At 35.9% G+C, this 11580-nt stretch overlaps 3 protein-coding genes across 3 annotated transcripts; 2 read left to right on the plus strand and 1 right to left on the minus strand.

Annotated features, from left to right (window-relative positions):
• The first annotated feature begins 1137 nt into the window (after window positions 1-1137).
• On the plus strand, window positions 1138-5978 carry LOC112803082 (auxin response factor 10). Its single transcript, XM_025846556.3, has 4 exons — window positions 1138-1367; window positions 1513-2080; window positions 2160-2593; window positions 3097-5978. The coding sequence occupies exons 2-4, from the start codon at window positions 1540-1542 to the stop codon at window positions 3538-3540; spliced, it is 1419 nt and encodes a 472-aa protein (XP_025702341.1). The 5' UTR covers window positions 1138-1367; window positions 1513-1539; the 3' UTR covers window positions 3541-5978.
• A 1016-nt stretch (window positions 5979-6994) lies between these two features.
• On the minus strand, window positions 6995-8987 carry LOC112803083 (GCN5-related N-acetyltransferase 4, chloroplastic). The gene is made up of 3 exons (XM_025846557.3): window positions 8065-8987; window positions 7542-7926; window positions 6995-7428 (listed from the first exon to the last, which is right to left on the minus strand). Exons 1-3 carry the CDS (start codon window positions 8195-8197, stop codon window positions 7137-7139), a joined length of 810 nt encoding a protein of 269 aa, XP_025702342.1. The 5' UTR covers window positions 8198-8987; the 3' UTR covers window positions 6995-7136.
• A 79-nt stretch (window positions 8988-9066) lies between these two features.
• LOC112803084 (CASP-like protein 5A1) lies at window positions 9067-10981 on the plus strand. The gene is made up of 3 exons (XM_025846558.2): window positions 9067-9320; window positions 10268-10400; window positions 10593-10981. The coding sequence occupies exons 1-3, from the start codon at window positions 9103-9105 to the stop codon at window positions 10782-10784; spliced, it is 543 nt and encodes a 180-aa protein (XP_025702343.1). The 5' UTR covers window positions 9067-9102; the 3' UTR covers window positions 10785-10981.
• Window positions 10982-11580: the final 599 nt, after the last annotated feature.

An 11580-nucleotide genomic window follows, 5' to 3' on the forward strand; every position in this document is an offset into this window, starting at 1 on the left:
AACATCATCAACCCTTAGCATTGTAATATTAACTCTAATAATATTAAATGTAAGTACACACATTCTTGGATGGTTCTGTTCTCTGAATTAGCTAGCTAGGTTAAGAGTAATAATCTAGTTTTATTGTGTTTAATTATAACCACGTGTTGTTGCTTCCCTTTTGTTTGACCCCATGACACTTATTATTATTATTATATACATTGAAAGTTTTCTTTTTCTACTCTTTAATTTGATCTATTTTTATTAACTAATAATAAGCATTGAAAAGCTCATTTCATTAATGTATAGTTTGGTTGCTCTGTGTAGCATTAAATCTCAACAACTATCAATATTAGGAACTTCAAATCTTCGTATTTTTAATTGCATGCATAGTTTTCCTTTTCGGTGTGAGCATGTGGTTCCTTTATTGCAATTTTGTTCAAACTTTTAGTTGCTTAATTAATCACCTGCTCTTGTTTTCTATTATATTAAAGGTAATATATCTTTGTTTCTTTTAAAATAAAATAAATAAATGAAACTGTATAGTTGCTTAGTAATATATTACCTTCAACTAAATAATCTTGTGATATTCACATGGCACTATATCTGTTACTAATTAAGAACCAAATTAAATTTCAGCTGAATTAAAAACACCAACCATATATATATTATATAGATAATGACACTAATAATTATAAACATTTTGAGGCATTTTTTTATATGAAAGTAAAAGTAGTGATGTATCTTAATATCGTAATTTTTGGTGTTTTTTTAAAAATGTGAAAAAAACTCAAATCGGAGGGTCCAATTTTTATACTTCAAAATTTTAAATTTTTTTTTTAACAGAAATTTCTTGGTACGATTTCACAAATTTCTCAGTCTGATTTCTGTATTCTCACAAATCGGACGGTCCGATTTCTGTGCTTCTCACAAATTAGAAAATCTGATTTTTGTTTATCTAATTAAACAGTTCTACATACGAGAATAACACTCCTATCAACCCACATTTTGAAAAAATACAGTTGCTACCCCAATATCAAAAACAAAATCTGACATTTTAAAAATAAATACAAAATAAAAGAAAAAGAAAAAGAAAAATGACTTGTTTTGAGTTGTGTACTTACGTCACATGATGTTGTAAAACTGCAATGTTTTCATGTATGTTGTGTTGTGTCAAAAGTGTCTGCTTCATTTTCTCGTCGGCAGCATAAATAGTATTGAAACCTTAGACGCGTGATTTACACAACAACTACTCTCTTTCTTTCTCTCTCTCTCTCACTCACTGAAACTCTTCTCACACCATCACACACTTTTTCTCTTCTTCTCTTCTTCACACTATTTATTATTATTCATCATAATCTCCTTGCTTCATTTTAATGCCATAATTGGTAAGTAGTCTGTAACCATGTTCATTTTCTGTTATTGTTTCTTTCTTTCTGTGTTGTTTGTTTGTTTGTTTTCTATTTTTTCTCATATTTGTTGAATAATATATATTCTCTGTTGTTGTGTGTTTGATCTTTCTGCTTCTTCCAGCTGAATTATCAATTTGATAGAGTTGAGATGTTTGGGGAGTCATCAGGAAGGTGGTTGGATTCTGAATTATGGCATGCTTGTGCTGGTTCCATGGTTCAAATGCCACCTCTGAACTCAAAAGTTTTGTACTTTCCACAAGGGCATGCAGAGCATGCTCATGGAGGAAAAGTGGATTTCACAACAAGAATCCCTTCTTTCATTCCATGCTGGCTTTCTGGACTCAAATACATGGCAGATTCTGATACTGATGAGGTCTTTGTTAAGTTGTCTTTGACCCCTCTCACTCAAGAAAACACCAATGCATTGTTGATGGATTTGGAAGATGGTGGTGATGATTGTGGTAACAACAATGGAGGAGTTGTTGAGGGGGGTAATCAAGAGAAACCTGCTTCATTTGCAAAGACATTGACACAATCTGATGCCAACAATGGTGGAGGGTTCTCAGTGCCTCGTTACTGTGCTGAAACCATATTCCCAAGGCTGGATTATTCTGCTGATCCTCCTGTTCAGAACATTGTTGCCAAAGATGTTCATGGAAATTGCTGGAAGTTTAGGCACATCTATAGAGGTGCTAATACTATATATATATAGCTTTTCATGGTTCAAGGGAATTTGAATTTTGTTCTAACTCTCTTGATTCTCAACAGGGACTCCTCGCAGGCACCTATTGACCACTGGATGGAGCAATTTTGTGAGCCAGAAGAAGCTTGTAGCTGGTGATTCCATTGTGTTCTTGAGAGCTAAGGATGGTGATCTGTGTGTTGGGATAAGGAGGGCCAAGAAGGTGGCAGTTGGAGGCGGCGAGGTGTCGGTGTCATCGGTGGTTGAAGCTGTGAGTTGTGGTGTTAATGGAAGGCCATTTGAGGTTGTGTACTATCCAAGGGGAAGCTCACCTGAGTTCTGTGTTAAGGCCTCAGTTGTGAGAGATGCAATGAAAGTGAGGTGGTGTTCTGGGATGAGGTTCAAGATGCCCTTTGAGACTGAGGATTCTTCTAGAATCAGTTGGTTCATGGGAACCATTTCTTCTGTTCAGCTTCTTGATCCCATTCATTGGCCTAATTCTCCATGGCGTCTTCTGCAGGTACATCTTTTAATTGCTATTGTCAAATTTCTAATGAACCTAGATTTGTTTAATTTCTTGGGCTAATTTTGTCATGAGATATTTCTTTACTGCATGATAGTGAAAGATCATTCGACTATATCATTTATGATTTATGAATCATGTTTGTTTTACTATGAATACTGTTTAAAAGTATCAAATGCACTGTTAAACTAACCAATGTAGTTAGCATAATAGTCAATGCGCATGATATGAGGTACCAAATCATTTCATGTTTGTCTGTTAAGTTCTGTCTCTGACAAATTCTCCTTGCCAAGTACCAAAGTTTTCTTGAATGAGTCAGTTGGATGTGACAACACAAAACATTGATTGCAATCTGTGAAAATGTACCTCTCATGATTGAACCTGTAGAGACACAGGTGGCTACTCTTGATTGGACTTTACATATGCAAGTCAATGGAACCTTTAATATACATACTACTGTTTCAACCATCTTTATTTTTATTGCTCTAAATTTGTTTCAGGTGGTGTGGGATGAACCAGAATTACTACAGCATGTGAAGTGTGTAAATCCTTGGTTGGTTGAATTAGTCTCAGACATTCCCACCTACCATCTTTCTCCATTCTCTCCAACAAGAAAGAAACCAAGGTTTCTTCACAACCAAGATTTTCACCTCATCAATAACCAACTTCCAATAATGCCAGGATTTCCCAGCAATTATAGTTACAGTAATGATAATCATCTTGTTATGAATCATTCTTCTAAGTCCTTAATGATGAACATTCAAGAGAATAACAGTATTGCAGGCATACAGGGAGCCAGGCATGCTCAACTTCTTGATCTGTCTCCATCTGATTATCCTTTCTTCAACAAGCTTCCATCACAATCACAATCACAATCACAATCACAATCACACAATATGCATCTTATTAGTCCCCCTTATTGTGGGACCTATTGTTGGGAATAAGACACAATTCCCCCTTGAGAAAACACCTTTGACAGAGAAATAAAATAGACACAATCACAACACAAGAATTTAACGTGGAAACTCCAATTACCGGAGAAAAAACCACGGCCGTTGTCAAATGACAACCAGAGAATATCACTATGTGAAAATTGTTACAACACATAGACTTCTTTCTCTCACCGGCACCCCAGTACACCCACACTCTTTCAAAGCAAATATCTAACTACACCTCACAACACTCTCTAATCAAAGAGTACAGAGGAAAAGAAAAATCAGATACAAGCTTAAAGTGTTTCTGACTGGTGCAAAAACAAATGAAGAACTTAGCCTCATATTTATAGCCTAGGCCACCCACTCCATTTGCTATCCTAAGCAATGTAGGACTAATTCAACCAAATCCTAACAATCTCCACCTTGATTGAAATAGTCACACATCTTCAGCTTCCATTGTCAACACCGACAATTCTTTGCTGCCATTGTCTATACCGACAATCATAGTTCAGAGAACTATCATACTCCACCATGAAAGTATACTCACTTGGAATTAGACCACTCCAAGCATTTCGCCTTGGTACAGATCGAAACCTTGCTGAAAATTCATGGTGCAACTTCCAAATTGGCTTTTCCTGGAAGTTCTTCAGCCATCGACCTAACTCCGCCACACACCTTGCATCTCAACGCCAACCAATGCCCGTGTGCAATTGTGGACCTGATTGCCACAACTCATCCTTATCCATGGCAGTGCGGTAATACCATGAGGATACTTCTTGTCTTCTAGAGAACATCATCTTCTCTCATAGAGAGAGCAACCAGAGATCTTCTCCTTCAACGCCTTGTGCAAACCTGATTGTATCAACACATCCTTGACTTGTACTTGCCACAAGCCAAAATTGATTCTTCCATCAAAATTTTCTATTTCAAGCTTCACAGCACTTGAATATCCTGACATTGTTGCAACCGTATACTGGAATATTATAACTCAACTGTAGACCGTGCACTAGGAAGGGTCCCCAGGAAAGAGAGGTGGGTCACAATGGACACACTTAAATACCAAGTTTTTCCTTAGCCAGAACCTTTCCTTAGCCAGAACCTTTCCAAACTGCACTCTCACAGTGTCACACTGCCTTCCAGCAACAACAACAGCAACCAAAGATCAACCTCAAGCCACAGGGCAAAATTCTTTTCTGATGTGGAAGGTCAGACTAGGCTGCAACCACAGAGCATACTAAGAATAAATCCCACCGAACCGAAGCTCTGATACCACTTGTTGGGAATAAGACACAATTCCCCCTTGAGAAAACACCTTTGACAGAGAAATAAAATAGACACAATCACAACACAAGAATTTAACGTGGAAACTCCAATTACCGGAGAAAAAACCACGGCCGTTGTCAAATGACAACCAGAGAATATCACTATGTGAAAATTGTTACAACACATAGACTTCTTTCTCTCACCGGCACCCCAGTACACCCACACTCTTTCAAAGCAAATATCTAACTACACCTCACAACACTCTCTAATCAAAGAGTACAGAGGAAAAGAAAAATCAGATACAAGCTTAAAGTGTTTCTGACTGGTGCAAAAACAAATGAAGAACTTAGCCTCATATTTATAGCCTAGGCCACCCACTCCATTTGCTATCCTAAGCAATGTAGGACTAATTCAACCAAATCCTAACACCTATAAGAACAACAATGCTGATATATCTTGCTTGTTAAGTGTTGGAAATTCTAGCCATAATTTAAAAGAAGAACACAATGAAGAAGTGAAATCATCATCACCACCATCCCATATCTTCTTGTTTGGACAACTGATTCACACTGAACAGCATTGTTCAAACGGTGGCAGTTCTAGCTCAAATGGGAACAATTCATCTGATGAAGGGACTTTGCTGAAGATAAAATCAAATAATGCTTCTGAATTGCATCTAAATAGTAGTCCAGTAGAGAAGAACCCTTCTTCTAATGGAGGGTCTCCCTGGTACAAAGATCAGCACAAATCTGGTCTTGGAACAGAAAATGTTAATCTACTTTGCTTGGCTCTATAGCAAGCCAAAGTGTTTCAGTTGCTGTGCTTCAGTGAGTTCTTGAAGAAGAAGAAGACACATCAAAGAGCCTAATTAACTATTCTTTTCAGTTTCAGCTGTAGCATTAGGATTTCCTTTGTTGATAGGTGCAGATTTTCATTTGGCATAGTTTTTCCTAGGTGCAAGTTAACAAAAATATTTCTCACTCATAAAATAAAACTAATACTATAATATTATTTAGTGATAACAACTTTGATGAACTAGAGTGCTAATATTTTCGTTAACTTGCATTGCACCTGACTGAAGTTTTCTGTTTTTCTGCTATATTTTCTTTATTAAGAGATTGTGGGGAATATATCACTCCTTATGTACTTTTTCTGAAGGAAATGTTATATAATGTTTTGGATTATTTGTGACTCTTGTGAGTAGTATATTGAATAAGCAATTAAGCAAATTAGATTACAATCAAATAAAGCTCCAACATATGCAATAAAGTTGGCATTAATCACTTAAAGTAAAATATTTAGTGATTTTCAATGCAAGAAATGGCAGGATGAGATTCCCGTGCAGTCCAATTTTGTAGTTACTTTAAGGAACATTCAACTAATTAGCAACTAATGTCCCTTTGTAAAACAAAGAACTTCCTTTTTTGGCTCCTTCTTCCTTGGAACTTCACTGAGGGTATGGCCCACATTTTGTTTGTCACACCAACATACAATATATAAAGTTTAGTAGGGAAAACCATTAACTAAGACAAGGATCTCAATTTAAAAAAATAACTATTACAGCAGAGACTAAGATAAATAACTGAATCCTATGAAGGTAATGGTTGATAATCACTAGGATGAAGTCATCAACTATAAGCATCCAATGGAGTTCTTAAGGGTTTAGTACTATCTACCCCACTGTTGGAAGACAAACCATGTGCCTTGCCTTGAAGAGTAGTATCTATTTTCAGAAGATACCAAATATTTAACAACTAATATTTAACCCCTTGTCCCACAAGAGGTAATGGTGTTGAATACCAAGTACAAAATGTGTCAGCACCAAATTTGTTTAACTTTTAAGCATAGTTCTTGTTAAATATGCTTTGATGGATTGATAAATGCTCTAAAAGGTATTTAAATTGGTAAAACATTTTTCTTTTCTTGCTTAATTAGTTCTTTTGTACCGTTGACAATTTAAAGAAAAAATAGAAGAGGTCACCTTGTTCCAAAGTCAAAGCATGCTGTATGCAAGTATTCACAAAGGTACACAATAATATATATCTGACTTTTCAGGAACTATTTTGAATATTAACTATGATTACTTTTTAATATGATTTGATTTTAAAATGCTCTTCATGAAAGAAAAGCTGGCCTAAGGCCAGTCATTCCAATAGAGATTTGTACTACATGCACTTAGGTACAAAAGAATGGAAATAAGTAACTATAAAATGTGTGCAATCTACAATAATGCTGCAACTGATTTTGCATATAAATCCTTGCTTTTGCATATTTACATTCCAATATCTCCTTCTAAAAGAATATGCAATGGAATAAATATGAATTCCTCCAAGATAATGTAATTAATCAGAAGCAGCTGAGTTGTTGAGAAGCTTCATCATGAAGTTGAAGGTGATATCAGGAGAGGACCTTGGCTGAGGCCACTTTGCTCCTTTTGGAACTTTGACACATTTATAGCCTTGGCCTTTATATAACTTTGTGGCCATAGAATTGTTCAAATCACAGTGCAATGCAATTGCACGGCACCCCCAACTTCTGGCCATTGATTCTGCCTTTCCAATCAATTTCTTAGCTATTCCTTTCCCTCTGAAGTTCTCCCTTACTGCCACATTTGATATATATGCAATTCCAGTCCTTCAGAAAACATAAAACACAACAATATTTTTCTGTCATGAAGAGAGCATGTATGTAGAGAGCTATTTTAAGAAACTATAAGGGAAGAAAGTTATATATAGTCTTGCAATAACCTTCTCCGGCGGCGCGGCCCCTTTCGTGGTAGATAGTCTGCGAAATTGTCTAGTGTTAATATACCTGCGACATATCCCTTGTTGAGGATGCTTGGAAATGAAGAAAGAGATTGATGATGTGAGCTGCCACTACCAATATCAGCAACCAAACAGATTCTTTTGCAAGCTCTTGGCCTAGACAAGGCCGTTAACATGGCAGCTAACATAGCCAGCAGCAATCTATCAATCCTCAGCAGAAAATCCAAAGGGAAGGAATATTCAGGGAAGAAGCAGCTGCAATGAATCTCTGCCACTTCCCAATAGTCCACCAACCTCGCCTCCCGGATTCTAACTTGAGAACACAATGCTGGGAACAGATCAACAACTTCACTTGCCCTGCATAATCCTTCATATCCAAACACCTATTTAGTTTTAACTTTTTGAATAAATTACAAATGACTAATCTTCAATCCAGTCAGTCAAGGATTTGATATGGAAATGCTAAAACTCAACAAGTAAACTATGCAATCAATGTTCTACATACCTGATTTGGAGGGAGAAAAAGGTGAAACATGATGAGATGGAAAAGAGGTTGGTTTCTTGAGACTGAATTGCTGGATTTTGAAGCTGTTTATGGCAGTTGAGGTGACTGAGATTCCCAATAGAGGAGTAAGCATTCTCTTTGTCCAACTCCTTAGATTGTATTGTCACTCAAAATATCACAATATTATTATTTTATTATAATTATTGTTATTGCTTTTTGCTTACTATGACAAGGGCATGAGAGGGTGAGAATTTGAGTTGGCTATGGCTAACGACAACATAGCCAAACCGAATAGAAGGATTAAGGTACATACATTATACAAGGTAAACTTATGACTTGACCAAAAAAACTACCAACTCCGATCTATATTAAAAAGGAAAGTAGGGTAAAATATTCTTTTGTTTCTCACCAAATAGGCAATCTCACACTAATAAGGCATTAAAATAAAGTATAATGTCATATGTACACGCACTTATAACACTCATAATGTATAAACAAAAAATTGTTAACTTAACAAAACGGAGTAATTTAGAGTAAATACCTTTTCCGGTCCCTAACCATTTGTTCGATAGACTTTTCATTCCTTAAAAAATTTAAAAATCCAAATCGGTTTCTATCTACTTTGATATATGTACGTTTTAGTTTTTATCTACTTTGAGTAAATTTTCTTTCCGGTCCCTAACCAGAAATTAGAACGTACATATATCAAAGTAAATAAGGACTGATTTGAGTTTTTAAATTTTTTAGGGGGTGAAAAGTCCATCAAACAAATGGTTAGGGATTGAAAATGGCATTTACTCACTAATTTATGAAAAATTATGTAATAAATACATGAAGAGTTACTTTATTTAATAAAAAGTTTTTCTTTTTTTTTTTTATATTCTTGACAAGTATCTTGTGTTTTTGTTGATTGTAGGATGGAATAAGCAATGAGTGGTGTTTGGTGGTTAAAGGCACATAGAAGAGAATTCAGTTCAGCATTTCAGCAAACACATAGTGAGTGAGTGTGAGTGACACTAAAAAATCATCAATTTCTTTATGGCGGGGCCGTCAGTTCACCCAATTGAAGCGCCGCCCATGACGGCGACGGAGAACGCAAACGCCAACGCCATGCCACGTCACTCCCTCAAAGACACACAGGGCATGCCCGGCACCCTCGGCGGCTTCATCCTCCGCTCCCTTCAGTTCGCCTTCGCCCTCATCTCCCTCTCCGTCATGGCCTCCACCTCCGATTTCCCTACCGTCACTGCTTTCCGGTACTCTCTCCCTCTCTCTCTCTCTGTGCTAATTTCTATTCGTTGCTGTGTGCTTTAGGGTTTACAATATGTGAGAAGACATAATCATAATTCTGAAAGATAAAATGGTTAAAAAGAAAAAAAAACTTTTTTAATTGTTGACAGTACCATGTAGCTAATTTGAATATGATTGATTGATACTTTGATAGGATTTGTATGGTTTCAGCTAAATTAAGTAATTTTATCACTTGATTTGGTACTTAATACTTTAGTGATGATAGTAAATTTTGATTATATGGTGTTTGTTTTGCTTGGAATTTTATACCTTTTAGCAATCTATTACAACAACAATGAGTAAAGTTATTTGCCCATTTATGTTGTTGTGTCTTGGTCATGCAATGAGAATCAGCAGCTAGAAGCTTCAGCTTCACCAGAAAAGTGGATCAATTGAAAGGGGAAGATTAAAGATAGTTTGGAACTTTGGTTACTGAAGAAAACTTTGGCACAAACCATTAGGGGAAAAAGAAACTGATCTAAATGGACCTTATGATAATTGGTTTTTGTTATAGTATAATGGCATCTTCAGGGTGAGGTTTGGTTGTCATCTTTTTAGTTGAAATGTCTCTTGGTTTGAGTTTCCACCCCACTTTTAAAGGGAGTAGTTTGATGGTATAAAAAGGCAAGGATATAGTGTTTTATTATAATCCTCAAGATCCAGTTGGTCATATTGTCAAGCCTTTGCCTCCCTCATATCTCTATTTAGAAGCAATAAATTTTGTTTGAGAAAACCAAGTAGACAGTATAGAAACAGAGCCTTAAATCTCTAGGGAAAGAAATGAAAAATAAAGATTGGGACTGTATAGCAACTCCACTAATTTGTTATCTTTGTTTGCATATGTGTTTGCAATGTGATTATTTGGACTGATAATGGTCCCTTATGACAAGTTTTGTTATATTTGCTGTGCCAGCTACCTAGTTGCTGCTGTCAGCCTGCAATGCTTGTGGAGCCTCTCTTTGGCGATTGCTGATGTCTATGCCATTTTAGTAAAGCGCGGCTTCCGAAATTCCAGAGTTTCCAGCTTATTCTCTATTGGCGATGGGGTAAGACTTTGCTGCTGGACTTAGTTTTCTTCTGCAATTAAACTTGTAAGATAGTGTACCATTGTCACAAGCTGTACTCCCCAGAATTATCCTTGACTTTGAATTAATAGGTTATCCAAGAAAGATTTGACCATGGTAGGCTTTAATAATATCAGTGAAGCTAATATTTATTTCGCATGAATTCTACTGCAGATTACTTCAACACTCACATTTTCTGCTGCCTGTGCTTCTGCTGGCATCACAGTCCTAATTGGCAATGATCTGAATGATTGTTCACAGAACCATTGCAGCCGGTTTGAGACAGCAACAGCCATGGCATTCATGAGTTGGTTTGCTGCTTCGCCCTCGTTTATTTTGAATTTTTGGACGCTGGCATCCAAATAGAAGTATCAAGGAGAGCTTTTAGTCATACATATTTGCTTAAATTATGTGTACTGAAGTCCCTAGTTGTTGCATATCATATATTCAAGGGCTTTTTTTTTAATCCAGTGAAGCATTTCCACTCTTTTAAGGCACAAGCTTGTAAACTTTAGTGTAGATGTTATATATTTTAAACGCGAAATCTTAGTTTTGCAGTCAAATTATGTCTTGTGGCACAAAATGAAGTGTTTACCTCAAGAGTTATACAGCACAGTAATAATAGGACAGAGATTATGGAATATACACAGTTGCTATAAACTTGGTTTGTAATTCTAACACGGACACAAGATTTTCTCCTCCAAAGCATGCTTGGTTTGGATAACTTAAGTCTTAAGACAAGAAATTAAACGTGACTTTTAGATTTTGGAAACCCATAGTGGTAGAGAATTTGTGGGTCAAGAAGTCAACCAGTCAACCTATAGACTCCTATGTTATTAAGAATATAATAATAATAATACTATAAGAAGATTGACTTACTAAAATTACGATATTTTTATTTCACAATTAATGAATATAAGATTCAATATTATCAAAGAAAAGGAAAGGAAAAAGAATGCTTGCATTTGATATTAAAAAATGCATAAAAACTATCAATATTAAAGAAAAAATTAGTCATTCAATTAGGCTGATTACAGAAACAGGACACTAAGATAAGGATACAAAGACATAAAATCGTGTTTGACAAAAGAGATATGAATAGAGACAATGTATCTCTTGAGACAATGTGTTCAGAGACATTAAATTAATGTATTTTGTATCT

Source organism: Arachis hypogaea, chromosome 5, assembly GCF_003086295.3.
Source record: "Arachis hypogaea cultivar Tifrunner chromosome 5, arahy.Tifrunner.gnm2.J5K5, whole genome shotgun sequence".
Classification (NCBI taxonomy): Eukaryota; Viridiplantae; Streptophyta; class Magnoliopsida; order Fabales; family Fabaceae; genus Arachis; species Arachis hypogaea.

Excerpts from the sequence above, each read along its gene's own strand:
- LOC112803082 (XM_025846556.3), top strand. The coding sequence starts at position 1,540 with ATGTTTGGGGAGTCATCAGGAAGGTGGTTGGATTCTGAATTATGGCAT. Across the intron at positions 2,081-2,159 it reads GTTTAGGCACATCTATAGAG|GGACTCCTCGCAGGCACCTA; the intron begins GTGCTAATACTA and ends GATTCTCAACAG. Across the intron at positions 2,594-3,096 it reads CTCCATGGCGTCTTCTGCAG|GTGGTGTGGGATGAACCAGA; the intron begins GTACATCTTTTA and ends AATTTGTTTCAG.
- LOC112803083 (XM_025846557.3), bottom strand. The coding sequence starts at position 8,197 with ATGCTTACTCCTCTATTGGGAATCTCAGTCACCTCAACTGCCATAAAC. Across the intron at positions 7,927-8,064 it reads TTTTTCTCCCTCCAAATCAG|GATTATGCAGGGCAAGTGAA; the intron begins GTATGTAGAACA and ends TTGGATATGAAG. Across the intron at positions 7,429-7,541 it reads GGGCCGCGCCGCCGGAGAAG|GACTGGAATTGCATATATAT; the intron begins GTTATTGCAAGA and ends TGTTTTCTGAAG.
- LOC112803084 (XM_025846558.2), top strand. The coding sequence starts at position 9,103 with ATGGCGGGGCCGTCAGTTCACCCAATTGAAGCGCCGCCCATGACGGCG. Across the intron at positions 9,321-10,267 it reads CCTACCGTCACTGCTTTCCG|CTACCTAGTTGCTGCTGTCA; the intron begins GTACTCTCTCCC and ends TTGCTGTGCCAG. Across the intron at positions 10,401-10,592 it reads TATTCTCTATTGGCGATGGG|ATTACTTCAACACTCACATT; the intron begins GTAAGACTTTGC and ends ATTCTACTGCAG.